We start from the raw sequence: 23,305 nt of genomic DNA on the forward strand, positions 1-23,305 counted from the left end.
CTGGTAGTGCTTGGGGCGCGGGGCGGAGCTTCAACAGGGGTTAGCCCACAAAGTACAGATGGAGTTGGCCGTTGGCACCACTGGGGAGCTGGGGGGGCGGGGCCAAGGTGAAGTGGCGTCTTCTTATTGAATGACGTCTAGTAGGCGGGTGCTGGAGGCGGAACTGGCACAGCCAATTGCCTGTTGAGACCAGGGGCAGGTCCTGATGAAAGGGATAGAGAGAGAAGGTGCTGTGAAGGGACCGAGCGCGCGCGGTTGGTTGGTGTGGGCCGAGGGGGCGTGGCGCGGGCGGCGCCGTTGGTTGGTGCGCGGCTGGATGGCGTGGCGCCGGCGGGCCATGGCCCTCCTGCTGTTCCTGAGTATGACCGCGGCGCTGGCCCGCGGCTGCCTGCACTGCAACGGCAATTTCTCAGAGAAGTTCTCCTTCTACCGCCACCACGTAAATCTTAAGTCCTGGTGGGTGGGTGACATCCCCGTGTCTGGGGCGCTGCTCACCGACTGGAGTCTGGACACGATGAAGGAACTGCACTTGGCCATTCCCGCGGAGATCAGTGAGCGTGGATCCCAGCCCCGGGTAGGCTGGACATCCAACGAACCCACCCCCCTAACCCGGCCGGGCCGCTCACCTGCCTCCTCTCCCTCCTCCCACCCGCAGCCCGGGAGAAGCTGGACCAAGTGGCGCGAATAGTGTATCATAGGATGGACCAGCTGTACCAAGGGAAGATGTACTTCCCGGGTAAGGAGGGGGAAACTGAGGCAGAGCCCGCTCATACCATCCACCGCCTAAGCCTGACCTCCTTGTTTTACCTCCCCGACAAGGGTATTTTCCCAATGAACTGCGAGCCATCTTCCGGGAGCAAGTGCATCTCATCCAAAATGCCATCATCGAAAGTAAGCAGAGAGCCAGGCGTAGCGGTGCATGTCTGTAATCCCAGCATTCAGGAATTGGAGGCAGGAAGATCTCTAGGTCGAGGCCAGCCTGGGCTACATAGTGAGACCCTGTCTTAAATAAATAAAAACAGATGTGGGCTCAGGAGGGCTCCATGCACAGAGCCTCAGACTCTCCAGGGCTGGGGGCCCAGAACTGGCAGACGCTAGGGGAACAGGGGAAATGGGACAGCTTCCCAAGAGGGGCTGTTTTCATCCCATGTTCATTAGCATATCCATTGAAGGATAAATGCCACTATCCCCTAACAAGTCCCAAACTAGTCCTTTAGAGGTGCTGGAAACCTTGCAGCCATTCTCCTTTGAGGATTGCTTTGTCCCACCCTGGGGGCCACCTCAGGGACCCCTTCCCTCTGGGTCATGGACATACACATTCATAAAGCCAGGTGTGCCTGTGAGGCTGGGTCTGGTTAGAACACACTGTCCTGTCCCCCCACAGGTCGCATTGATTGTCAGCATCACTGCGGTAAGTAAGCCTGGGTGCAGGCTGAGAGGTGCAAGCAGCAGGGGTCTGGGCTGGAAGGCTCAGGGAGCCCATGGCCGACTCTCATGTATTGCAGGCATCTTCCAGTACGAGACCATCTCCTGCAACAATTGCACGGACTCACACGTCATCTGCTTTGGCTACAACTGCGAGTAGGACTCAGCTACAGCCCCCACCTGTGGGAAGGACCCCACTGGCTGTGGGGTCCTGGGATCATCACCTGGGTAGGGTTGGGTCTGGGGCTTGGAGCCTTTCACCTTCAAGCCCTGTGTTTCCACAGGTCATCGGAGCAGTGGGAGTCAGCTGTTCGAGGCCTTCTGAGTTACTTGTGAGTTGGAGTCTTTGATTGCCAGCAGGCTCACTGCCTGGGCTCAGGGAGGGGACACCAATCAAGGCTACTCAATCCGCTCACTCCAGACCTGCTCTCTTTGTAGACATAATTGGCACAAGTAAGTCTTCCCACCTCAAATGCAACACCAATTTTGTCAGAGCAGTGTGCATGCGTGAGTATGTTCTGGAGGAGGGAGTATACAGGGGGTGGCTCTCGGGGCCTACAGAGGGGCCACCAGGAGGGACGGCCTTGCCTTCTCTGAGCTTTCAAAGGACACAGCCCAACCCTTTCCTCCCTTAAGAGTCTTTGAGCTCACCTGGAGGAAGGGGGACAGATCATCTTGGCTGTAGGGTCCCTGTAGAACCTGGTGGCAAAGTTGCACTTAGTGGAGCTAAGGGCCACAGGCACAGCCTCGGCCCCAGAACAGGAGGTCTAACTAGAGCCCCATTCTGTCTTTCAGACAGGACACCAGCATGAGGTAAGGACTGGCCTTCTGCAGGGGAGGTGCAGGGAAGGGAGAGGGAATGAAGAACTGGTGCTATGGTGTCCTCTGGGTCTGTGTGTGTGTGGGGGGAGGGGGGATATTGGATAGGGCCGGCACTGCAAGCAGGGCTCTGCACCTGGATGTGCTGGACACCTACTGTGCAGCCACACTCATGTGGTTTTCCTCTTCATCGTCTCATCTGGGACATGCAGAATCACCCCAGCCTTGTGAGTGACCCTGGGAAGGAGGCTACAGGGAAGCAGGTGACCTCTGGGGGAGGGGGTGCCCTAAAACCAGAAATCCCCAACCAGTGGCTGTTTGCCACAGGCTCCATCCCTCCCCCCATGCCCTATTGCAGGAGGGAGGCTCTATCTGCCACTTTCTTGGGGACACAGACAGAATCTCAGCCAGTCACAGGCTGAGTAGAGTCCCAGGGCCCCCAGCAGAAACCATAGGAGAGGGAGGCAGGGGAGCAGGTAAGAAAGGACTGAGGGCACCATGTCCCCATAGCCTGACATCATCAAGCTTCACCTGTTTGGAGTTGGCCAACCTAACACTGGAAAATGTTACTGAGTGCCTGACCCAGCACTGACAGTGGTTGCTTTGCCCCAGGCCACAATGGAGCCAGGACTCAGCTGGACTGTCCTGGACTGTTCCTCTGGAGTAGGCTTGCTGCTGCCTCGGGTTTCCCTCTCCATCCCTCAGGTTTCCCCCTCCATCCCTTGGGTTTCTCCCTCCATTCTCCATGGAACCCAAAGTGTGCTGGGGTGGGTGGGGGGAGGGAGACGGATTTGCATACACAGAGCATTGGTCCATGGTCAGGGCCGCAGAGCTGTTTGAAGGGACCATTAAAGACTCTTGTCATTTCTCACTGGAGACCAGTTCTTGGGCAGGAGAAAGGAGCTGGGGGACTTCTGGGGAGGTCTAAAGGCCCCCACCTGAGCATAGTGGGTGGGTCCCAGCCAGCAGATGTATCTGGGCATTCATGAGCAGGTTCCTGGGAAGAAAATAGTGTTTTTTCAATCACACAGAATAAGCCTGCAGATGAGTGAAAGCCAGGCCAGTTTTTTTTTTTTCCTTCATATTCCTTGTATGTATCAAAACTCATATTGTACAATGAGTTCTGGGTTGGAAAAGATAACTTACTTTTATTTTTTGGTGGCACTGGGGTTTGAACTAAGGGCCTCCTGCTTGCCAAGCAGGCACTCTACCACTTGAGTTACTCTGCTAGCCATTTTTTGGGTGTTTTGTGTGTTTGTTTTGCAGTACTGGGATTTGAATTCAGGGCCTACACCTTGAGCCACTCTACCAGCCCTTTTTTGTGATGGGTCTTTTTGAGAGTCTCCTAAAACTAATTTGCCTGGGGCTGGCTTTGAACATGGTTCCTCCTGATCTCTGCCTCCTGAATAGCTAGGATTAAAGGCCACGCCCAGAAAGTGCATTTATATTTTTTTGGTGGAACTGGGATTTGAACTCAAGACTTTGCACTTGCAACGCAGGCACTCTACCACTTCAACCACACTCACAGGACACACACTCAGTCCTATGTTGAATATTTTTGAGATAGGGTCTCGAGCTATTTGTTCAGGCTGGCTTCAACCCTCAATCATCTTGATCTCTTCCTCCTGTGTAGTCAGGATTACAGGCGTGAGCCACCAGTGCCCAGGCAGGATTTATTTTTTGCATCTGTCTATAAGTCTTTGTCCACAAGTTAAACAAAAACACAAGTGCTAGTCAAGACAGCTTTAATGCACTTTGGGGACTCAGACCAGAGAAGCCCAGAAACTGTGCATGATGAGTGGAGCTGATGTGGAGGGAGACCAGGGACTGAGGAAACACATGCACGCACACACACCACTGGTCCCACTCCTTACTTTGGGGTAGTTCCTTGCCCTCCCCGAACTGCAGTCATGTTCAATCATGTTCATTATGATTTCTGGCCTCCATGTTCATTAATGTTCTTGCACCTGAGAGCTCATTGGAGCATCTGTAGGTCAGTTAGAGTGGACATCTTAATGTGCAGCAGTGTGTGGCTGGTTCCTAAGGAGAGCCTTCTTCCAAACAAGACTCAGACATCACAGGCACACCTATGGGCTGAGCACAATCATAGGTGCTCAAAATCTTGTTGGGAGCTGGCCTTGTCCTTAGGGGCTTGTCGGGCCACATACCTTGTTGAGTTGTTCCTGAAGCCTCTTGGGTCTTAGCCAAAGGCTGGTATGAATGTTTAGGGAAAAGAGGCTGCAGGGTAGCATTTTGGGACAGTTGCAGGGTGGGTTAGCCTCAAGCCAGGGCTGGGGTCTCAGGTGAGTGTTTTGCTCTCCCAATCTGGTCAGTTTGATTGCCATACATGCGCATATTACTTGTTCCTTGTTCCTTGTCTACTCAGTGGCAGTAAGGCCAGCAGAGGTATGGCACGTTACTAGAGGTGAGGCTGGTCACTGTCCTGTGGTCTTTTCCGGCTGTAGATCCCACTCCCCCATCATAGCTCCACAGTGGGTTCTTCAGGCCAGAATGGGTTATGGTGCCCACTGGTGGGGTCTAGGGTTTCCTTACCTGCTACCACCCAAGCCCCAAGAGTCCAGATGGTGTGTTTGGAACCACAGTCACCTCCTGAAATGTTAGCTAGTCTCAAAGTACCTTGGGACCCTGTACTGGGTGCTGACCCCGGCCAAGGGCACACAGGCACTGGCAGGACAGGTGCCATTGGAATGTCTGTTTTGCAAACTTTATTGGATCATCTTAACACAAAATCATTACAGCAGCGTGATATGTCTCTCTCTTCTTTATATGGGAATGTCGACAGCAAAGTTATGTAACATCATACAATTTCAAAGTTGTAGAATCACAGCACGAGATTCTGTAATAGATTACACTACATGCTACAGTGACAGTTTTCATCAAAGGAGTTAAAACGTCATGGAGGACTGTCACCTAAGGAAGGTACGGCAAACATCCAGGCTGCTGGCTGTGCAGAGTAGTCCACTGGGGTCCCAGCACGTTGTCCACTGCTGCTTTACCCAGGAAGCGGCCCAAGGGCAGTCTGGTCAGCTGGGCAGGCAGTGAGGGCACCCAGGACACATGTCCTCTACACCAAACCCCACCCACATCCTTCAGACAGCTGTGGCTACAGGGATAGGCCTCGTGGTATGTAGTGACAACAGAGGGTCGAAGAATTGCACAACTCTACAGCTCACCCCTAACAGAGCCCAACAAAACATAAAAGGAAACAAGGGATCATCCCTGCTATCAGTGATTCTGTGCATGGCTCGGCCTGTGGCTGGGGATTCAGGGGTCCAGCTACCAGCCCACCAGCCCACAGATAGTGAACATGACCACATGACTGTGTTTCTCTTTGTGAGTTCTGGGGAGAGAAGCTCTGTGATGGCCAGATGGTTCACTTTTTCACAGATGCCACTGGTTAAGATGTTTAGGGACAAAAGCAAAAGCCAGTAGGCTCCCCCAGAGGCAGTGTGGAGCACAGGAGACCAGGGCTATGTCAGCCCTACCTTGTCTGCCCATCACCCATCACCCTGGTGCCACCAGGCGCTGACCCAGGGTCCTGCCACCTCCCGGGTGGCCTCTGTGACACATTGAAGAAGTCATCCCTCAGCACAGATAAGCAGAGCCGAATTGCTCCTTGCTGGTCAAGGGGACTAGAATCTTGCCAAATCTAGCATCTTGCCAAAGAAATGCAAAGAGTCAAAATAAAAAGGATAATAAAATAAATCAACACAAGACCTTGGAAGTCACACAGTGGACACTGGAGTTAAATTAATGCTCAGGTGTAGAACAGTACACAACAAAGGAGAGGTGAGATGTCAGATCTGGTGTCCATTGACCAGGTGTCCTCCATAGGCTGGGCTCTGGGTGGTGCTCAGCACTGAGCCAGTGTAGCCTTCATCTCCTCCAACAGGCTGCTCAGCAGTGTTGCATCACTGCACTTTCCATCCACTGACACCGAGCTCTCGCCCTGAGGGGAAAGCCATATGCAAGTCACACTGGGCACTGCATGGATCTGGGGCCTCATGTACCCTGGGTGAGTGCTCTGCCACTGACCCTGCCCTGTACTGGACATTTTTTTTTTTTTTTGGTGGTGGTACTAGGGTTTTGAACTCAGGGCCTCAAGCTTGCTAGGCAGGTGCTCTACAACTTGAGCCACTCCACCAGCCCTGTTTTGTGTTGGGTATTTTCAAGATAGGGTCTAAAGAACTATTTGCCCAGGCTGGCTTTGAACCGTGATCCTCCTGATCTCTGCCTCCTAAGTAGCTAGGATTACAGTCATAAGCCATTGGCACTCGACTGAACTTTCAATTTGGCAAAACACTTCCTTTTGTATTGGTGCTTTGATAAGTGAGATGGGCGAGACAGTTAAGAGGAACATGGAGCATTTATGTGAGGTCACCATGGAGCCAACAGTGGCAGGCAGCCTAGAAATGAAAGCCAGAGTTCAGGGAGCCCCAAGGTGGCAGCAAGTGTACCCTTTCTTTCCTCCTGCCCTGGCCTCAGGTATAAGTGCCATTGTCTATGTGGGGAGGGGAGGTGAAACAGGGAAGTTAATATCCCTTCTCTCAGGCCAGGGGAGAATCTCAGGGAGGAAGGCCCAGACAGGGAGGCACCAGGGCAAACTGACCCAAAGGAACCTGCAGCTACCCGGCAGGGTGGCAGGGCTGTGCTGCATGCTCACCTTCTTCACCAGGAGGCAAACATGGTGGCCCTGGATGGAGCGGCTATACATGGAGGCACAGGAGTCCACTCGCTCCACAACTGTGACAGAACAATGGGTAAGGCCCACCTCTCTTCACAGAGCCCTCCCTGGAACTGCCTCAGCCATAGTTCCAAGGGGCCAAGAAGAGCAAGGGGTAGGGCCCAGGTCAAAATACACACACACACACACACACAGACACACACACACAACAGCTGCAGGGCCCTCCCTGGAACTGCCTCAGCCATAGTTCCAAGGGGCCAAGAAGAGCAAGGGGTAGGGCCCAGGTCAAAATACACACACACACACACACACACACACACACACACCAGCTGCAGGCCAAACCACAAGGGACGCCCTGGGCTGCTGTAGGCTGACTGAGGAAAACCATGTAAGTGTGTAAATGCTGCACAGGGAAGCAGCCATATCACACACCCTTACCTGAAAAATGGTGATGAAAACAGATCTTTGCCAGAAGGTTGTGGAAGGACACACTAATGCCATCAACTTTGATGGAGCTCATGCTTAGGTCCCCAGATTCCAGCAATTTGGCGAAGGCATCACTGTGGGAAGGACACAGGGCAGGGAGGATGATGACAGCTATGCAAACAGTTCCCAGGATGCCTATGGTGGGGGTCTGTCCTTAGTGTGTCTGGGGTCTAAGAGGTCTCTAAGGGTGACATGTTACGGCTGAGCTGTGTCTTCCTAGAGACCCATATGCTGCATGCTGATCCTGCAACCTCAGGGTGTGACTATATGCACAGGCAGGGCTTTTAGAGATCATCAGGGTGGGCCCATCCTAGTAAGACCTGAACAAGACCAGACATGCATCTTAATCTAAAAACAATGAATGTAAAAGGGGGACTGCTGGGCTGAGAGGAACTAGCAGGAGAGAGGAAAGGGAAAGAGAGTGATAGGAGGATGAACATGATCAAAGTAAATTATGTATGAAACAGCATAATGAAACTCAGTAAAACTGTAAAAGGGATAGGGGTGGAGGAGGGGGAACAAAAAAGAACAACAGAGAGGGTGAATTTGATCAAAGTACATTATTATATGCATGTATGAAAATACCACAGTGAAACCCTTTTGTACAATTAACATATGCTAATAAAGGTTTAAAAAAATCAAAAAGGCACACAGACATGTAACTGGTGGCACATGCCTATAATCCCAGTATTAAGGAAGAAAGCAGGAGACACGAAGATTGTGAACTGGGCTCAAGTGGTACAGCACTTGCCTAGCAAGCATGAGGGCCTGAGTTCAAGCCCCAGTACTGCCAAAAAAACAAATAAACAAAAACCAAACAAACACAAAAAAAAAAGATCTGCCAGGTGCCGGTGGCTCATTCCTATAATCCTAGCTACTCAGGAGGCAAAGATCAGGAGGATTGAAGTTCAAAGCCAGTCTAGACAAACAGTTTTCAAGACCCTATCTCAAAAAAAAAAAAAAACTCTTCGCAAAAAAGGGGTTTTTGGAATGGCTCAAGGTATAGGCCCTGAGTTCAAACCTGCCAAAAAAAAAAAAAAAAAAAAAAAGCTCACTGGCTCATATCTGTAATCCCAGCTACACAGCAGGCCATACACAGGAGTATCGAGTATTGAGGTTTAGGCTGGCTCTGGGCAAAAATGCCAGCTACCTAAAAAATAAGTACAGCAGTATATAGGCTAGGAGCATAGCTTAAGTGGTAAAGCACCTGCCTAGCAAGTGTGAAGGCTTGAGTTGAAAGCCCAGTACCACCAAAAAAAAGACAACATACTGAGAGGAAGAAGTCACCATCTGCAAGCCAAGAAGGGTACTTCAGGAGGAGTCAGCCCTGTGACACCTTGACCTTGACTCCAGCCTCCAGGACTGGGGGAGGACATGAGTCCAGACTTGAGGTCGCCAGTCTGTGGTGCCTGTAACAGCGACCCTAGCAGACTGAGTAGTGCCTGCCACATAGGAGGATCAAGGAACTTCCCAGAATACCTGGGCCCCAAGGATGCACCTGTAACATGGTGTGGTGATCAGGTATGAGCTGCAGCTGAAGAGCAGCCTGAAGTCCAGCTTCTCATGAGTGGCCCCATCATTGTCCTGTGTGGAGGAAAGGTGGCAGTTGAATGGGGAGTTACCCCAGTATAGGGCTCCCCAAAGTGCTCACTTCTTCTGGGCCCAACACCCACTGGGACAGGGTGAAGGAGGTTATGGAGCTGTCAAGAGTTTGGGGTACTGTCACTCTGCAGGACTCAGCAGTGTCAACAGAAGTGTCAAGGAGGTAGGGTTCAGAGTGTGTACCTTGGCGATGAATGATAGTGTGCCCTTGAGCTTCTGGGCCATTACGATGTTCTGAATGGTGAACACAAACTGGGCTTCATTGGAGACTCCTGGCAGGGATGAAAAACAGCAGCCTAAGACCCAGTGGGGGCTGAACTAGGGTTTCCAGGGTTTGTCCAAGTGGTGGTTCTATGGTATCCTATGGCATTTGTGAAGCTGGGGAGTATTACGGATACTGGGACAGGTAAGGGGCTATTGGTGCCCCAAACCTATCTTGTCTCCATTTCATAGGAGACAGGCTCAGTTACCAGGCAAGGAAAGCCCAGGTGCCTCATCCTGACCTGGAGGGCTCCATCATGACATGCTCAAGGTCACAGTATTCCTCTGAGAGCCAGGAGACTCCAGACACTTGGAGGCCTTGGAGTCTGCAGTCTCCATAGGCACCAAGAAGTCTGGGTTGGAGTCCACTTCTTCAGGGACAGAGGGGAAGAGGGGAGCAAGCAACAGGAGCTGGCTCCTCCCAAGAACCACTGGCCTCCCCCAATCGCTCACAGTACCCAGGACAAGCCCTAAATGGAGCTCACCTGGAGGCAACTGGAAAGGCACAGGAACACCGTCATGGACAGAGGAGCCCTCTGGCCGGGCCATCTTGGTGTTGAGAGAGTCCAGAACATTGAGCTCCATGTTCTTCAGGAAGCTGCTGCTCTGGTTCTCCAGGATGACTGACACGGTGACCTGGCTGTCCTTCTGTAGGCTGGCCTGGATATCGTATGTCTGCATAAAGCAAGGCCAGGGTGAAGGGCAGTGTATGCACTCTAGGGACTGATCAAGAGTATGAGTTCATTGCCAGGACCAAGGACAACTGCTCCTATACTGACTAAAAGTGATACTTGTTCCACAGATGTGGAAAAGCAGTGAGGAAGGTTCTCTGCCTATCCCATCCAGGAACGCACCTGTGTGGAGGTCTGTCTGCAGCCCCAACCTTTGTGGGGTTTCTTTTGGCCACAATGGGGTTTGAACCCAGGATTCTGCACATGCTAAGCAAGCACTGTACTGCTAAGCTACATCCACAGCCCTTGATTTTGTTTTGGTTTTTTTTTTCTGTTTTATTAAGACAGGGTCTTGCTCTGTAGCCTAGCCTGTCCTAGAACTTGTGATCTTCCTGCCTCTGCCTTCCTACCTCCCCAGTGTTGGGATGACAAGTCTGCTCCATCATGCCCAACTTTCCTGTCTTTTGTGTTAACACACAATGCTGATCTTCAGGCGGCTGGCTGTCTGCACTGTCACACAGTCAAAAGCACAGCTGGGGTGGGTTGCTGCAGCCCTTCAAGGTTTCCCTACATCCCTTTGCTTCAACAGAGAAGGGCACTACCCCTGCAGTAGCACCCCCACCACTCACCATCTTAATGTACGAATTCTCAGCAAGGAGGCAGTAGCTGGACATTGGCTAGGATAAAGGAGAGAAAGATCAGCTGTGGGTGACAAGGACCCTAAAGCTGTGGTGCTGCCCAATGATCAAGTGTGACATAGCACCAGGCCCTCATTGTGCTAAAGTCGAACTCCTGGCTCCCAGGCCTACGCAGTCTACACCACAAGGTCTGCCCTTATCAAGTCCCTGGGGCCCACCACCTGCCTACTAGAGGACAAGCTTCCAGAATCCACTCAGTTCTCTCCCCACATCGAACTGAAGCCATACATGTAGTCACCCTGGAGAAGGATGGTGGCAAAAATCACCCTCACCGGGATAGGTTCCTCTTCAGCTGCACCGTTCTCCACTGGCTCCATGGTCCCTGTCTCTTCCTGTTCAGTCTGCTTGTGTTTGGATTTCTTATCTTTGGACCTCTCCTCCTTCTCCTTCTTGTGTTTCTTCTTCTTATGCCTGGAGTATTTCTGCAAAAAAGAAGAGTTGGACTCAGTTCCCAAACTTCTCCAGTGAGTGATACCTGGCATTCCTTCTCTCCCCTCATGTCACATGGGAGGGGGTCATATGGACTAATGTGTCAAGTTAAGGGATTCAGGTGGGACAGCAAGATCAGACAAGGCCAGGCCTGCTTGAGGGCAAGGACCCAGGAACTCACAGCTCAATGGGGTGAACCAGCAAGAATGTCACAGGTAGGCTGGGGGTGTGACTCAAGTGGTAGAGTACCTGCCTAGTGAATACAAGAATACAAAGCCCCGTGTTCAAACCCCAATTCCAACAACAACAAAAGAATGCCATAGGCATGGAGTTCAACAACTCTGCTAGGCCTATACCCTAGAGAAAAGAAAACCCACATCCACACAGAAGCAAGTGCACATCCACAGCAGCACTATGCACAAGGACCAAAAGTGCGAACACCCTAAATATCCACAGATAGAGGGAATGGACACAGAGGAATGGTCCGTCCATATTGGAGCATCACTAAGCCATGAACAGAAGCGTGCTTTAATATACACTACAATGTGGAGGGATCTTGAAGACATCACGCTTGGTGAGAGAACCAGACACAATAGGCCCCACAGTAGGTGATTCCACTGATGGGAAATAGGCAAATCTAGAGATAGGAAGTAGACTTATGGATGCCAGGAGCTGGGAGGGAATGGGGTGACTGCTCATGGGGATGGAACTAGACAATGGTGATGGCTGCACAACTCTGCATTTAAAATGCTAAATTACATACTTTAAAAGGCTAAACCTTAAAGACTGTAAACTATATCTCAATTACTAAAATACAAAAAATACACCTGGTAACAACAGTTAAAAAAGACCCTTGAGATCTTGAGGGTGTGGCTGGGCTGCACTTGTCTGTGGGATTCAGGCACAGTCCTGAAGTATTCCTGCATGGGTGGGGACTGGCCCACATGGCCATAGATTGCAGGGTGATCTCACACCTACCCCAGATGGCCTGACCACCCACCCACAATACCTTACCCTCTCCTGGTCATGCTCCATGTTGTCTTCCTCATCCTCTGGCTCCTTCTTCTTGGGTCCATCATTCTCATCCTTCTGGGCAGTGACAGTGTGCACAGTGAGCTCTTCCTGCAGGGAGCCAGGAGGGTCGGGGGTTTGAAGGGATCCCAGGCTACTGGTGAGGGTGTTCCAGGAAAGGAGAAAGGGGCCTTTGGGTGGCCCCCTCCAATTGTCCCATCTAAGGGAGTAGGCACACCCTCCAAGTGACACAGAACCTGCAGACAGTGGCCCTAGATGAATGCTGGGTCCCACAGGTGGAGAGGTGCAAACCATGAAGGACCCCACGCACTAAGCTCCATCCGTTAATACTGTATCTGTGGCCCTAGCACCATAGGCCAGCAGGAGCAACGTCCCTCTACCCACTCCTGCAGGCAGTGCCAGGCAACGACTCTGAGGATGTGTAAGGGCCACCAGGTGCTTACCTTGGACAGCATAGGGATGGGGACAGCAGCAGATGGTGGGGTAGTGGACAGCCAGAAATCTAAGTCCTCACCCTGCAGCCACAGGAAGGCAACTTTCAGCAAAAGCAAAGAAGGGCCCCACAGGGGAGGGAGCTGGTCTCTTCTTGTCCCTCACTGTCCCACTGGGCCCACGACTAACTGCTCTGTAGCCTCTGAACCAAAAAGTGGTGACAATGTCCAGCCCTGACTACTGTGTTAACAGGACATCTACAGGTCCACATTTGGATGTGTGCCACTTACAATGGCCAAAATGCTGGCGACAGCTGACAGGCTAAGCAGCAGCCTAGTCAGACACCACATGACTGAAGGGCTCATTTGGATATGGACAGGTCGATGTGGAGTTAGGTTATGCATTTCTTTTAAAACCATTTATGAGGGGCTGGGATGTAGCTCGGTGGTACAGCGCTTGCCTAGCATTCGCGAGGCCCTGGGTTCGATCCCAGCACCAAAAAAGAAAAAAAGACAAAAACCATTTATGAGCTTTGGTGTAGCTCAGTGGTGAGTGCTTGCCTAGTCCATGTAAAGGTCCTAGGTTCCACCCCCAGCACTAAAAAACAAAAGGCTGTGTACAGTGGTGCTGTCTGTAATCCTTGCACTCAGGAGGCTGAGAGACAGGAGGATCCTGAATTTGAGGCCACCCTGTGATATACAGCAAGTTCCAGGCCAGTCTGGGCTACAGAACATGACCCTGTTTTAAAACAAAAACAAAATCCCCCCTGGGGCACCAGTGACTCACACCTGTAATCCTAGCTTCTCAGAAGGCAGAGATCAGGAAACTTGAGGTTCAAGGCCAGCCTGGGCAAATAGTTCAGACCCTATCTCAAAAAACCCAATGCAAAAAAGGGCTGCCAGAGTGGCTCAAGTGACAGAGCACTTACCTAGCAAGTGTGAAGCCCTGAGTTCAAACCCCAGTACTGCCAGAAACAAAGCACAACACAACAAAAAACAACAACCATTTCTTTTCATGGAAAAATCTTTAGGTGAACAGCAAGGAAAGTGCCCTGGAGCTCCCTGTAGGGAGGGCTTCTTCACCTTGGGCAGGCCAACAGGCCCTTCCCCGGCCCTATGGCTGCCTTGGGCTGGGTAGGTTTTCAAAAACAGAGACTACTGAGGTTCTCTCTTTTTTTTCTTTTTTTGTGGTGCTGGGGAATCAAACCCAGGGCCTTGCACATTAACAAGGCAAGTGTTCTACCACTGAGCCATAATCCCAGCCCTCAGGGCCTAAACCTTGAGACACTCCACCAACCCTTTTTCGTGTTAGGTATTTTTAAGATAGGATCTTGCGAACTATTTGCCCAGGCTGGCTTCAAACTGCACTTCTGATCTTTGCCTCCGGAGTAGGTAGGATTACATGCATGAGCCACCAGCACCTTGTCACTAAGGCTCCCTTTTTCATCATTACTTCCTGCCCCGCTACCCCATCTGTGGGATCCTAGGATATGGTTGGGGCCTGTATTGGGTCTCCACTCTGTCTACAGCCTAACAGGGAGCTCCCTGTTAACTCCTTCAGTCCTCAGCTACCCAAAACCTCAGGACAGAAGGATGAGGTCTGTGTCCTGGGTACAGCGAACCTTCTTCTTGTCTTTTTTCTTCTCTTTCTCTCTCTCTTTCTCTTTGTGCTTCTTCTCTTTCTTCTTGGGTTTCTTGCTCTTCTTTTCTACCACAGGAACATCATCTTTCTCGGGGGACTTTGAGGTCTCCACATTTCTGTGTTTCTGGATGGGTAGCTTCTCACTGTCAGCTAAAGGCCTTGGGAGGGGAGGGGAGAACCAGAAGTCACTAGGCAGAACTGTGGCCTGCCCTCATGGTTGGCTGACTTTGTGCATTAAGGCGCCAGCCCCCTACGCATGGCCTAAGGTCTGTGTTAGGCTCTGAAGGGTCCCTGCCAGTCTCCTCCTTGATGTCTATGAAGGCCATGTGCTCCTCACCCCTGGTCTGGGGACTCCCCAGTACTATCGGAACAAAGGCCTCGGAGCCCTTGCTGAGGGTTCTGGCACGAAGGACACTGCCTACCCGTCATGCCTGAGCACAGCCCCAAGCCCAGCAAACAGACCGTCACCCTACCCTCACCAACCACTTACTTATCCAGGTCAATGTCCAGGGCTCTGTAGGGATCATTGGGGTCTTTGTCATCCTCATCACTGGGAAGAGCATTCTGAGGGAACAGAGGAACTCAGGGTCCAGTTAACTAGTAGAGTCTCCCATCCCTTTCTGACAAATGACACAACTACATGTGTGTAAGGTCCACACCACATGGCCAGATGTCAAGGGCAAGCAGTGCTCTGGCTCAGCCAAGGAAAACATTTAGTATCATACACCAGGGCTGCCAGGCCACAGACAAGGGGAACACATGTCTATGTTCAGCCCATAAAATGGGGCTACTGGTCTTGTGGGGCAGGTGAACAGGAAGATGTCTGCTCACAGTGAATCAGCCCCCTACTTCCTGCTTTCTGTGGGCTGCAAGACAGGGCTGCCCCATGGCAGCTCCTTAGCCAAGGAAAATGGTGGTAGGGAGAGGCTCAAATGCACGTGCCAAGTCCACCAATGGGGATGCAAACAAGTCCATTTCCACCAGGACCTGCAGTCCTCAAAACATGACCCCTCCAAACCAGGTGGGTGGGGCTAACCTCAGGCATCTCCTCTGTTACGATGTCCACCTGCTGGGCAGGGGCTATGTCCTCATCACTCTCAGTGGGCAGCGAGCTGTGACGGCGGTGCTTGCCCTTCTTCTCCTTCTCCTTCTTCCTCCTCTTCTTCTTGTCCTTCTCCAGCCTCTGCCGGTGCCTGCGCTCCTCCTCTAGCTTCACATACTGATCCGACATGGGCATCCCTGTGAGGCAATACGAATCAGCCCTTCTGCAGAGGGAGCTGACCTCGTGGACAGTCCCAGAACCTGTAGGGGCTGAGCAGAGAGGACAAAGAGAAGGCCATGGCCCACATGACGCATGCCGCCTAAAGCTAACTGGTACTTGCCTGGAACTTTCAGAGGGACTGTGAGGTCGATCTGCACCACAGGAATATGCTCCACACCCGGTGTGTCTTGGTACCGCTGGAAAAGCAATTCCAGGGTGTTATGGTGCCCAAGGGGGCCGTGTGCACATGGGAGCTGAGCCTCAGGGATGTAGCTGTCATAAACATGAGCACAGCCCTCAAAGTCCTGGGTGTGAGAGTCCTGCCAGACACCTGGTGACCACATGGAGTCCAGGACCACAGCTCATCTCTATGCTGTGTGTTTAGTAGAAATGGAGAAACTATCATTTGAGTGAAATATCACGGGTCTGTTGTAAAGGGACAAGCAAAACTGTTTTCATCTCATTTTCTTTATTTCATTTTTTATTTATTTATTTATTTATTTATTTATGGATGGATGGATGGATGGATGGCAATACTGGAGTTTGAACTTGGGGCCTACACTTTGAGCCACTCCACCAGCCCTTTTTTATGATATGTTTTTTCAAGATAGGGTCTCATAAACTATTTGCGCGGGCTGGCTCTGAACTGCGATGCTCCTGATCTCTGCCTCCTAAGTAGCTAGGATTATAGGCAGGAGCCACCAGCGCCCAGCAAACAAACTGCCATTTTTTGGGGTTTTTTTGTGGGGGTTGAACTCAGAGCCTCACACTTGTTAGGCACTCGCTCTTACTGCTTCAGTCACTCCGCCAGCCCAGCCATTGTCTTTTAAATTGGAAAACAGGCTTAACCCCAGAGCAAGGCACCCTCACACCCCTCAGGGTGGCAAGACTCATCCTCATAGTTCACCATAGTTATATATGACCCCTGGCTCCATTCTGGGATCTGCCCATGAGGGCTGAAACCTGGGGGAGGTAAGAGGGAAGGCGCTGAACGGCCAGGGAACCTGCCTGTGTAAAGCCAGCACCAACTGAACAGCTAGGTGGACAATACTCCTGAAGGCAAAGGGTGCCTCTCCTAGATCAAGATCTAGAACATTCCATTGGTGGGGGAAGACCCTGTGAGCTCTCATCCCAGCTAGAGGAGCTGGCCCTGCACTGTCTTTCAGACTGCACCTGAGTGTGGCACAGGGAGGCACACACCTTCTGGCTCCTCTCAGCAGTGTCTGAGGCCCTGTGGCCCCTCCACTGAGTGGAGCCTATGGCTCTCCCTCAGAGGGGCAGAGCTTCCAGGATGGCCAGTGTGCTGCCAGGGATGGGGAGGCTGTGTGGTACAGGTCCAAGGATATGCAGGAACATCTCACCTTCTGAGGGGATGGAGAACTCTTGATGTAGAAGGGATTGTTGGCTTGCTCCTGCTTCCGGGCCTCTCGACGCTGCAGGGATAGATCTGGACATGAATATGTAGGAAACACGACAGGACTCCCAGGTGCTAGGCCACCTCCAATAGTTTTATTGTTATGCTTTTACTAACAAGGAAACCAAGGTCCAGGTGGGGAAAAGTAGGTACTGAGGGAAAGAAGTTCAAGGGGTCAGGAGGTAGCGTCCACTTCCATCTTAAAAAGGGCTCAGAAGCTGGGCTCTGGTGGCTCACACATATAATCCTAGCTACTCAGGAGGCAGAGATCAGAATCATGGTTCAAAGTTAGCCCAAGCTACATGGGGTAGGAGATGGGGGGGCAGACAGTGGGATTTGGGCTCATCTTTGTACCACTTTTGGCTGTCTAGATGTCACTTTTGACTAAAATGACTCGCAGCAGCTATACTCAGGCTGAGCTAAGGGCATCTTCTGACTCCTGTGTTTGATGCTCCACCTGACCATTAAATGTCCATTCAGCTGTCCTGAATTACCCCTAATGTAACAGAGTTATCCTGTGGGGTTGGCTGTTGGGAGCCTGTATCCCACCACAGGGAACTGCCTTGGATGGCCAGGTGAGGGGGAGGAAAGCATGGCTACAGAGCAGTCGCACTCACCCGGGCCAGTTCCTCCTCATCCACCTCAGGCTGCCTGTGCCGGACTTGCTTCTGCTCCTCATCATGGAAAATGGCCTTGGGCTTCTCGTCCTCAGACTCACTGTCTGAGGGGGGCTCATTGATCCAGGCGTCCAGATCCAGACTGTACCAGACAGGGAGGTCACATGGTAGCCTGGCCTCACTATCATGACCACAGATGTCTGCTCTGAGTGGGGATGCTACTATCCCCTTAGAGAAGAGGACATGGAAATATGCGAAGGCTGGCAGCCAGTGAAGCCACAGCAGGGTCAGGTGCAGCCCAAGGACCCTGAAGTCTGGTGCTGTGGCTGTACTCTGGGGACCCACAGAAGTGCCCTCCCAGGTCTGGGGCACTAAGTGGGGGCAGGCCTTGTGAGGCTCCATGAGAACTAGCAAGTGCCTAAGAAAGGGCCAGCAGTCCATGGGGCTGTCCCAGATCCTTCCTGGCTGACGGCAGCCCACATCCCTCCCCCCACAACTCTCCTCCTGGCACTGGGGATGGCGGCAGCCAGCGGAAGCCACATATCTGTGCTCCTAGCTTCACATGTCCTCACCCTTCAGGGACTGGGACCTTCTTCTGGGCCTTGGGAGCCACTGGGTTCAACTCCCCGGCAAAGAGAGCGCTTACTTCCTCTGCCACAGGCACACCCTTGGCCTGCAGCTTCTGGACATGTTTGACCAACTGCAAGATGCAGGACGCCTGGGGGGACAAGTGATCATAGATGAGTACTCACTCTGAGGTCACCTGACCACCCTAGGGGACTCAGGCTCTAGGTCTCTGGAGCTGTGATGTCTGGATCACTCCCTGTGAGAGCCCACAGACCCAGCCATGTCCATGACTGTCTCTAATAGAGGAAAGTAGAGGGACAAGTCCACAGAGGTTGATAGGACAGAACTTAACTCCTTAAGTGCAAATGCCCATACTGGGTCTGCACCAAGACAGCAGAGCCACCTCTGGACCACTTAGCAAGCTCTCTGCCAACTCAGACTCAGTAGGAATAAAGCAGGACTTGGCAGCCCTGGCTCCCTTGGAGCACAGTGACCACATGTAGCTGAGTCTGCATAAACACCTTTGATATACCTCTAGACTTGGCCACACAACTGACCTCTTTCCTGGAGGCACCAGGGGACAGGTTCACTTAGCCCATGTCACCCACAGGAGAAGCCACAGCCACTGGGCCCTGACACCCAGGCAGCCACCCCTTATCCTTGCCCACCTGCTATATATAGTACATGACAGACTGGCTGGCCTGTGGCAGAAAGGAGGAACCCCCACTTCACCCTACAAACACTTTGGTCACAACCAACACTGCCTCTCAGGCCCATTGATCCCTGAATCCCAATGATGGACCCCAATCCCCATTTGGGGCATAGTTGGAACACAAGAATTTCACCAACTCACTTCGAATATCTAGATTATTTGAGTGACAACTCCCAAACTTAAGACAAATTCACATTTTTCAATGGGGCCTAATGATCTAAGTCTGTCCCAGCCAATGGTTATCACCTGTCCCTTGTGGCCAGTTTGCCAGTTCCTTGTGCGTTCCAAGAGAACTTAAGGTTCCCTATAAACTGGCTGCTACAGAGACCTGGAGGGTGGCCAAGGGCTCTTCCAAAGTGAGACACTGTGAACCCACAGCCAGCCTTACCCGCTCCTGCACCTCGAGGTCCGCGCTCTGCACAAACTGGGGCAGCCGCTCCACCATGAGCTGGGTGACCTCCTGAGCTGCCTCCGCCTCGGCTGCCTGTTCCTGCTGCTGCAGGATGGATGCATACAGCTTGACCACATTTTGCACGTACACAGCCTGGATGTGGCCAGGCAGTGTGGTGACTTTAGGCCGCAGCATGGCCTCGAGGGTTTGGTGGGGCTCCTGCAGGTGCCTAGGGGACAGGGATCACATGAGGCTCCTACCCACAGCTCCTTGAAAGGAATAGGGAAAGGGTGGCCCAGAGCTCCTCACCCAAGGGGCAACCTTGGGAAGCTCCCATCACCTAAGCAGACACTGGGGCTGAGGTAGGACTAGGGGACCAGAAACCATAAACGGCACGTAATAGGACATGGCTGAAGAAACCAGAGCAACATTGTGACACTCAATAGCAACCAAGAGGAAAAGAAGTACAAGAAAACCTGTGGACAAGGGAACCTGGGGAAAGACCTAGAGAACACATAAGGCAGAGGACATGTCTGGCCCAGCTGGCTGCCATCTGATTTGTTCTTTGATTAAACTTCTCCCCATAAGACATTAGCAGAAACACATATCTGAGGCTGAGGCTGGACCCTTCTGGGTTCCAGAAGTGTAGTCTGGACAGGGCAGACACTCAGTTGCCATGGGAACAGGGGAAGGGTGGTCAGGTGCAGCAGGGACAGGACAAAGGGATAGGGGCACAGCCCCTAGCTGCCCACTGGGCCTGGCCTGGGAAAGGGAGATGAGAAGCAAACCGTATCACCTCACAGGAGAAACCAGGAATCTAGGTTTTTGTGTGACGACAACTTCTGAGTTTAAGACATAACAACAAATCCACTTTTCAGTGACGTTCAATGATCCGTGCCTGCCCTAGCCAATGGCTATCATCTATCCTCTAGGGAAAGTTTGCCCAAGACTGTTGCATTCTAAAAGAAGTTAATGAACCCAAAGATGGCAGGGGTAGTACTGTCAGGATCACATGGCCCACATACCTGTGCCTACCTAGAACCTGGTCTGAGATTCTGGGCCCACAGTAGGGCCTGGCAGTAGGCAGGACGTTATCAAGCCACCTCCCAGCCCATCCCAATGCCAAGTGGAACCCCACTTTGAGGGGCCATCCTAGGGCTGAGTAGGGACAGGTCTCATTGTCATACGCTTTCAAGTGAGGCTGGGGTTCACGGAGGGGATGCAACTCACCCAGCTGCATAGAGTCAGCTCCATGAAGGGGGTGTGAAACAGATGGTCACTGGGGCAGGTGGTTGCCCAGGAAGCAAGAGTGCTTCAGACCATGGGGTGGGTCTGCCGGCACGTCCCTGCGTCCCCCTCTCAACCCTGGCATGCCAGGCTGCTACCATAGGGCTCCATGCCACTCACTCCGAGAACTCCCCACAGATCCAGGCAGCTGCATAGAGCACCTCGCAGATCCCGTTCCGCTGTGTGCTGCTAGTTACCAGGTGGGCACTGTCAAGTAGTGCAGACATCTGGGACACAGCAAACCTGCGAATGGCCTTCACTCGGATGGCCACATCTAGCATCTGGGCAGCAATAAGGTGGCCGTGACGGGTGCCCTCCAACCGCGTCAACTCCACTAGGATGCTAATATACCTGTGGGTGGGAAGCCCGTGAGAGGTGCAAACATGCACAGTGATGCAGGCCCAGACCACCCTTGGCAAAGTCTAGTGAGGGACGGACCACTCAAAGTTGGTGATGTACTGGTAGTTGGACTGGCTACAGATGTCGATGATCTTGGTGAGCAGCTCATCACGGTAGGTGGTGCCCTCAGCCTTGTCTACATGTGTCATGAGCTTCTTCACGATCTCCATCAAGTTCTTCTTGGATACCTATGGTGGCACCAGCATCAAGCACTGTTAATCAAGTCCATGTAGAGAGGAGACATTCCCACCAGGGTGGAAGCCACAGGAGGAACCTCACCTGCGTGCAGATGTGCCTTTAAGACCCTGCCCTCTATCCTGGGTCCACAGGCCCTTGGTAACCAGCTGGCCAGAGGCAAGCACCCCCTAACCCTGCCCAGGAGGGGCTCGCAAGATCCACACACTCCACAAGGCTCCAGCACCAAGACCTCACACTTGGCCCCTACTGAGTAAAGCCAGCACACACACCATGCCATAAAGCAGATCGAGGGCTCGCAGCCGAATGGACTCGTCCTTGTCGTCCAAGCACTGTAGGATGAGGTCCTTGTGTGACTGTACAGACTTGGGGTGGGTCTTCAGGATCTTGGACATGGCCAGGAGCCCCAGATACTTCACTGTGGGAAGACCGAGGAGCCATCAGCCTGAGAGAGTGAAGGGTGCTGGTGCGTGGGCATGCCACACAGTGTGATTTGGGGTCACCACTCTAGCTACTGCCTGGCTCTGAAAGCCTGGGTGCAGATGGGAGGGGTCTCTTGGCTGGTGCTCACTGAAGATGATGGATACCTCTTTAAGGCTCCACCCTAGGAGCCAGGGTAAAGGATGAACACCCCAACCTCTGGAGGGCACAATCCATGTATGGATTCTGGAAGGTGTAGAGGGAAAAGCAGGTCTCTGGGCAGGACAGGGAAAGAACCTCCCATAATGATGTCTGTGATGACGCCTCCTAAAACCCCCATGTCCCACCCTTCTTTTAATCACTGTTTCCCCAACTGTGAGATGCCTGCTAACTCTTCCCACCTGGCAAGCACAGGTAAACAAATATGTGCCCCTTGAGAAGCCCACAGCTCAGTGTGGGGTCTCATGTCTCTGGCCCATGGAGAAGAGAGGGCCGCAGAGCCAGAGGCACTGGGGCAAACAGCATCTAAACCAAGAGCTCGTAAATAATGGCTCTGAGCCAGTGGCCTGAAGCCTGGTTCTGTGATGAGGTTTCACCTCACAGGGCCTTGTGGATTGACTGTGGATCAGCGACGTGGGCTGTGGAGCCCGTGATCCCCGAAACAGGAAACATGCTTTCTCTAGGCCATTATGGGAAAAGTTTGCCAACTCTGACTCCAAGCAGAAAGAAAATGACTCTTGCCAGACAGATGCCACCAAGCTAGAATTCTCAACAGAACAGCCCCCAAAGAGAAGGCACAAAGATATAGCATCTGTTTCCCTAAAAACCACCAGAGATGCACGTACTAGTCATCTGATTGAAACGAGACCCTTGGCAGTAGCCTTGGCGTAGCTCTACCCACCTGCCAGCATCTTTCTCTAAACTTTTATCGCCACCCCCATGTCTCCTTGAACCAGGCCCCCTTGCTCCATGGGTGACAGCCTGTGGCTCAGCCCATGAAGCCACCTGAAAACCTTGCGGCTGGGACATAGTAAGGGCAGCCCACCATGTGCAAAAGAGATGGGAGGGGTGTAGAATTTGTTCCTGAAGCTAGCATTGGTCTGTTTGCATGAAGTCTGTGCAGAGGACACCCGGCATCCACAACACTACTGTCCCCTTTCTTCTGATGCTCCAGAGCTCAAACTCCACAAAGGTGTGTGAGAGGGAAACAGAGGCAAGAGCACAGAGAGCCGGAAGTTGACTTACAGTTCTGATCGGAGTCTTCTATCAGTATCCTCAGCTTCTGAACACAGAGCTGAGAAGAGGAAAATCACCTGGTCACAGCTTCCAAAAGCAGGGGTAAACTTGGCTGACATTGGGTCTGTCCCCACCCTGCCCTGGGGCCCAGGAGCAGCCCTATCCAGGGAAGGATAGCACTGGGGCCATGTGTCTGAGGACAGAGAGGTGGGCAACTGGGGACCTCACAAAAGGGACCAGGATGTGCCAGTGAGGACAGGCCAGAGCAGAACTGTGTGGCCTGGAAGCACAGAGTCTACACAAGCCTTCGTTACATGCAGGCTGTGCTCAGGACTCTGAATGGGGCAGGTGGAGATGCACTGGCTTAGCAGTGCATCTGGGGAGAGCTGGGACTCAGGGACTTCCTTTACACAACAGCTGTACAGTTAAATTTGGACATAACCTACAGCCTCTAGGTTGAATAGAGAGCCCCTGCAGCCAGCGCTCCACAGTGGAGGAGGTACTACATAAGGGCCATAGGCAACAGGATCAGCAACAGGGGCAAGCTGATCAGGACCCATGTGGTGTATTTGCTCCTCAGTGCCTCTGTATTCCCCACACATGCA

At 52.3% G+C, this 23,305-nt stretch overlaps 2 protein-coding genes and 1 pseudogene across 6 annotated transcripts in view; 1 reads left to right on the top strand and 2 right to left on the bottom strand.

Annotated features, from left to right (window-relative positions):
• The first annotated feature begins 209 nt into the window (after positions 1 to 209).
• Positions 210 to 4,956, top strand: Izumo4 (IZUMO family member 4). 4 transcript variants are annotated; one of them, XM_074054557.1, is made up of 10 exons: positions 210 to 551; positions 656 to 736; positions 820 to 891; positions 1,385 to 1,411; positions 1,506 to 1,581; positions 1,710 to 1,757; positions 1,864 to 1,878; positions 2,221 to 2,238; positions 2,457 to 2,471; positions 2,755 to 4,956. In XM_074054557.1, exons 1-10 carry the CDS (start codon positions 317 to 319, stop codon positions 2,834 to 2,836), a joined length of 669 nt encoding a protein of 222 aa, XP_073910658.1. In that variant the 5' UTR covers positions 210 to 316; the 3' UTR covers positions 2,837 to 4,956. The 4 variants fall into 4 exon arrangements, with proteins under 4 accessions (XP_073910658.1, XP_020019613.2, XP_020019614.2 ...); XM_020164024.2 differs by having other exon boundaries at positions 212 to 551; positions 2,857 to 4,956; XM_074054558.1 differs by having other exon boundaries at positions 214 to 551; positions 2,457 to 2,507; positions 2,857 to 4,956.
• Positions 3,322 to 3,396, bottom strand: LOC141417147 (small nucleolar RNA SNORA40; annotated as a pseudogene).
• Positions 4,948 to 23,305, bottom strand: part of Ap3d1 (adaptor related protein complex 3 subunit delta 1) — a 53,062-nt gene continuing 34,704 nt past the window's right edge. Inside the window, exons 11-32 of one of the 2 annotated variants that reach the window (XM_074054555.1) lie at positions 22,710 to 22,758; positions 21,317 to 21,462; positions 20,889 to 21,037; positions 20,571 to 20,801; positions 19,161 to 19,392; positions 18,066 to 18,211; positions 17,494 to 17,635; positions 16,824 to 16,895; positions 15,584 to 15,659; positions 15,238 to 15,440; positions 14,692 to 14,765; positions 14,182 to 14,359; positions 12,572 to 12,643; positions 12,111 to 12,218; positions 10,934 to 11,089; positions 10,599 to 10,646; positions 9,784 to 9,973; positions 9,221 to 9,309; positions 8,934 to 9,019; positions 7,388 to 7,509; positions 6,929 to 7,008; positions 4,948 to 6,214 (exon numbers count right to left, since the gene is read on the bottom strand). In XM_074054555.1, coding sequence (XP_073910656.1) covers positions 6,119 to 6,214; positions 6,929 to 7,008; positions 7,388 to 7,509; positions 8,934 to 9,019; positions 9,221 to 9,309; positions 9,784 to 9,973; positions 10,599 to 10,646; positions 10,934 to 11,089; positions 12,111 to 12,218; positions 12,572 to 12,643; positions 14,182 to 14,359; positions 14,692 to 14,765; positions 15,238 to 15,440; positions 15,584 to 15,659; positions 16,824 to 16,895; positions 17,494 to 17,635; positions 18,066 to 18,211; positions 19,161 to 19,392; positions 20,571 to 20,801; positions 20,889 to 21,037; positions 21,317 to 21,462; positions 22,710 to 22,758 — 2,745 coding nt within the window. In that variant the 3' untranslated portion in view covers positions 4,948 to 6,118. The remainder of the gene's footprint in view (positions 6,215 to 6,928; positions 7,009 to 7,387; positions 7,510 to 8,933; positions 9,020 to 9,220; positions 9,310 to 9,783; positions 9,974 to 10,598; positions 10,647 to 10,933; positions 11,090 to 12,110; positions 12,219 to 12,571; positions 12,644 to 14,181; positions 14,360 to 14,691; positions 14,766 to 15,237; positions 15,441 to 15,583; positions 15,660 to 16,823; positions 16,896 to 17,493; positions 17,636 to 18,065; positions 18,212 to 19,160; positions 19,393 to 20,570; positions 20,802 to 20,888; positions 21,038 to 21,316; positions 21,463 to 22,709; positions 22,759 to 23,305) is intronic. The other variant, XM_074054556.1, reaches the window with a different exon arrangement.

The sequence above is a fragment of the Castor canadensis genome, chromosome 14 (genome assembly GCF_047511655.1).
Source record: "Castor canadensis chromosome 14, mCasCan1.hap1v2, whole genome shotgun sequence".
In the NCBI taxonomy this organism is placed as follows: domain Eukaryota; kingdom Metazoa; phylum Chordata; class Mammalia; order Rodentia; family Castoridae; genus Castor; species Castor canadensis.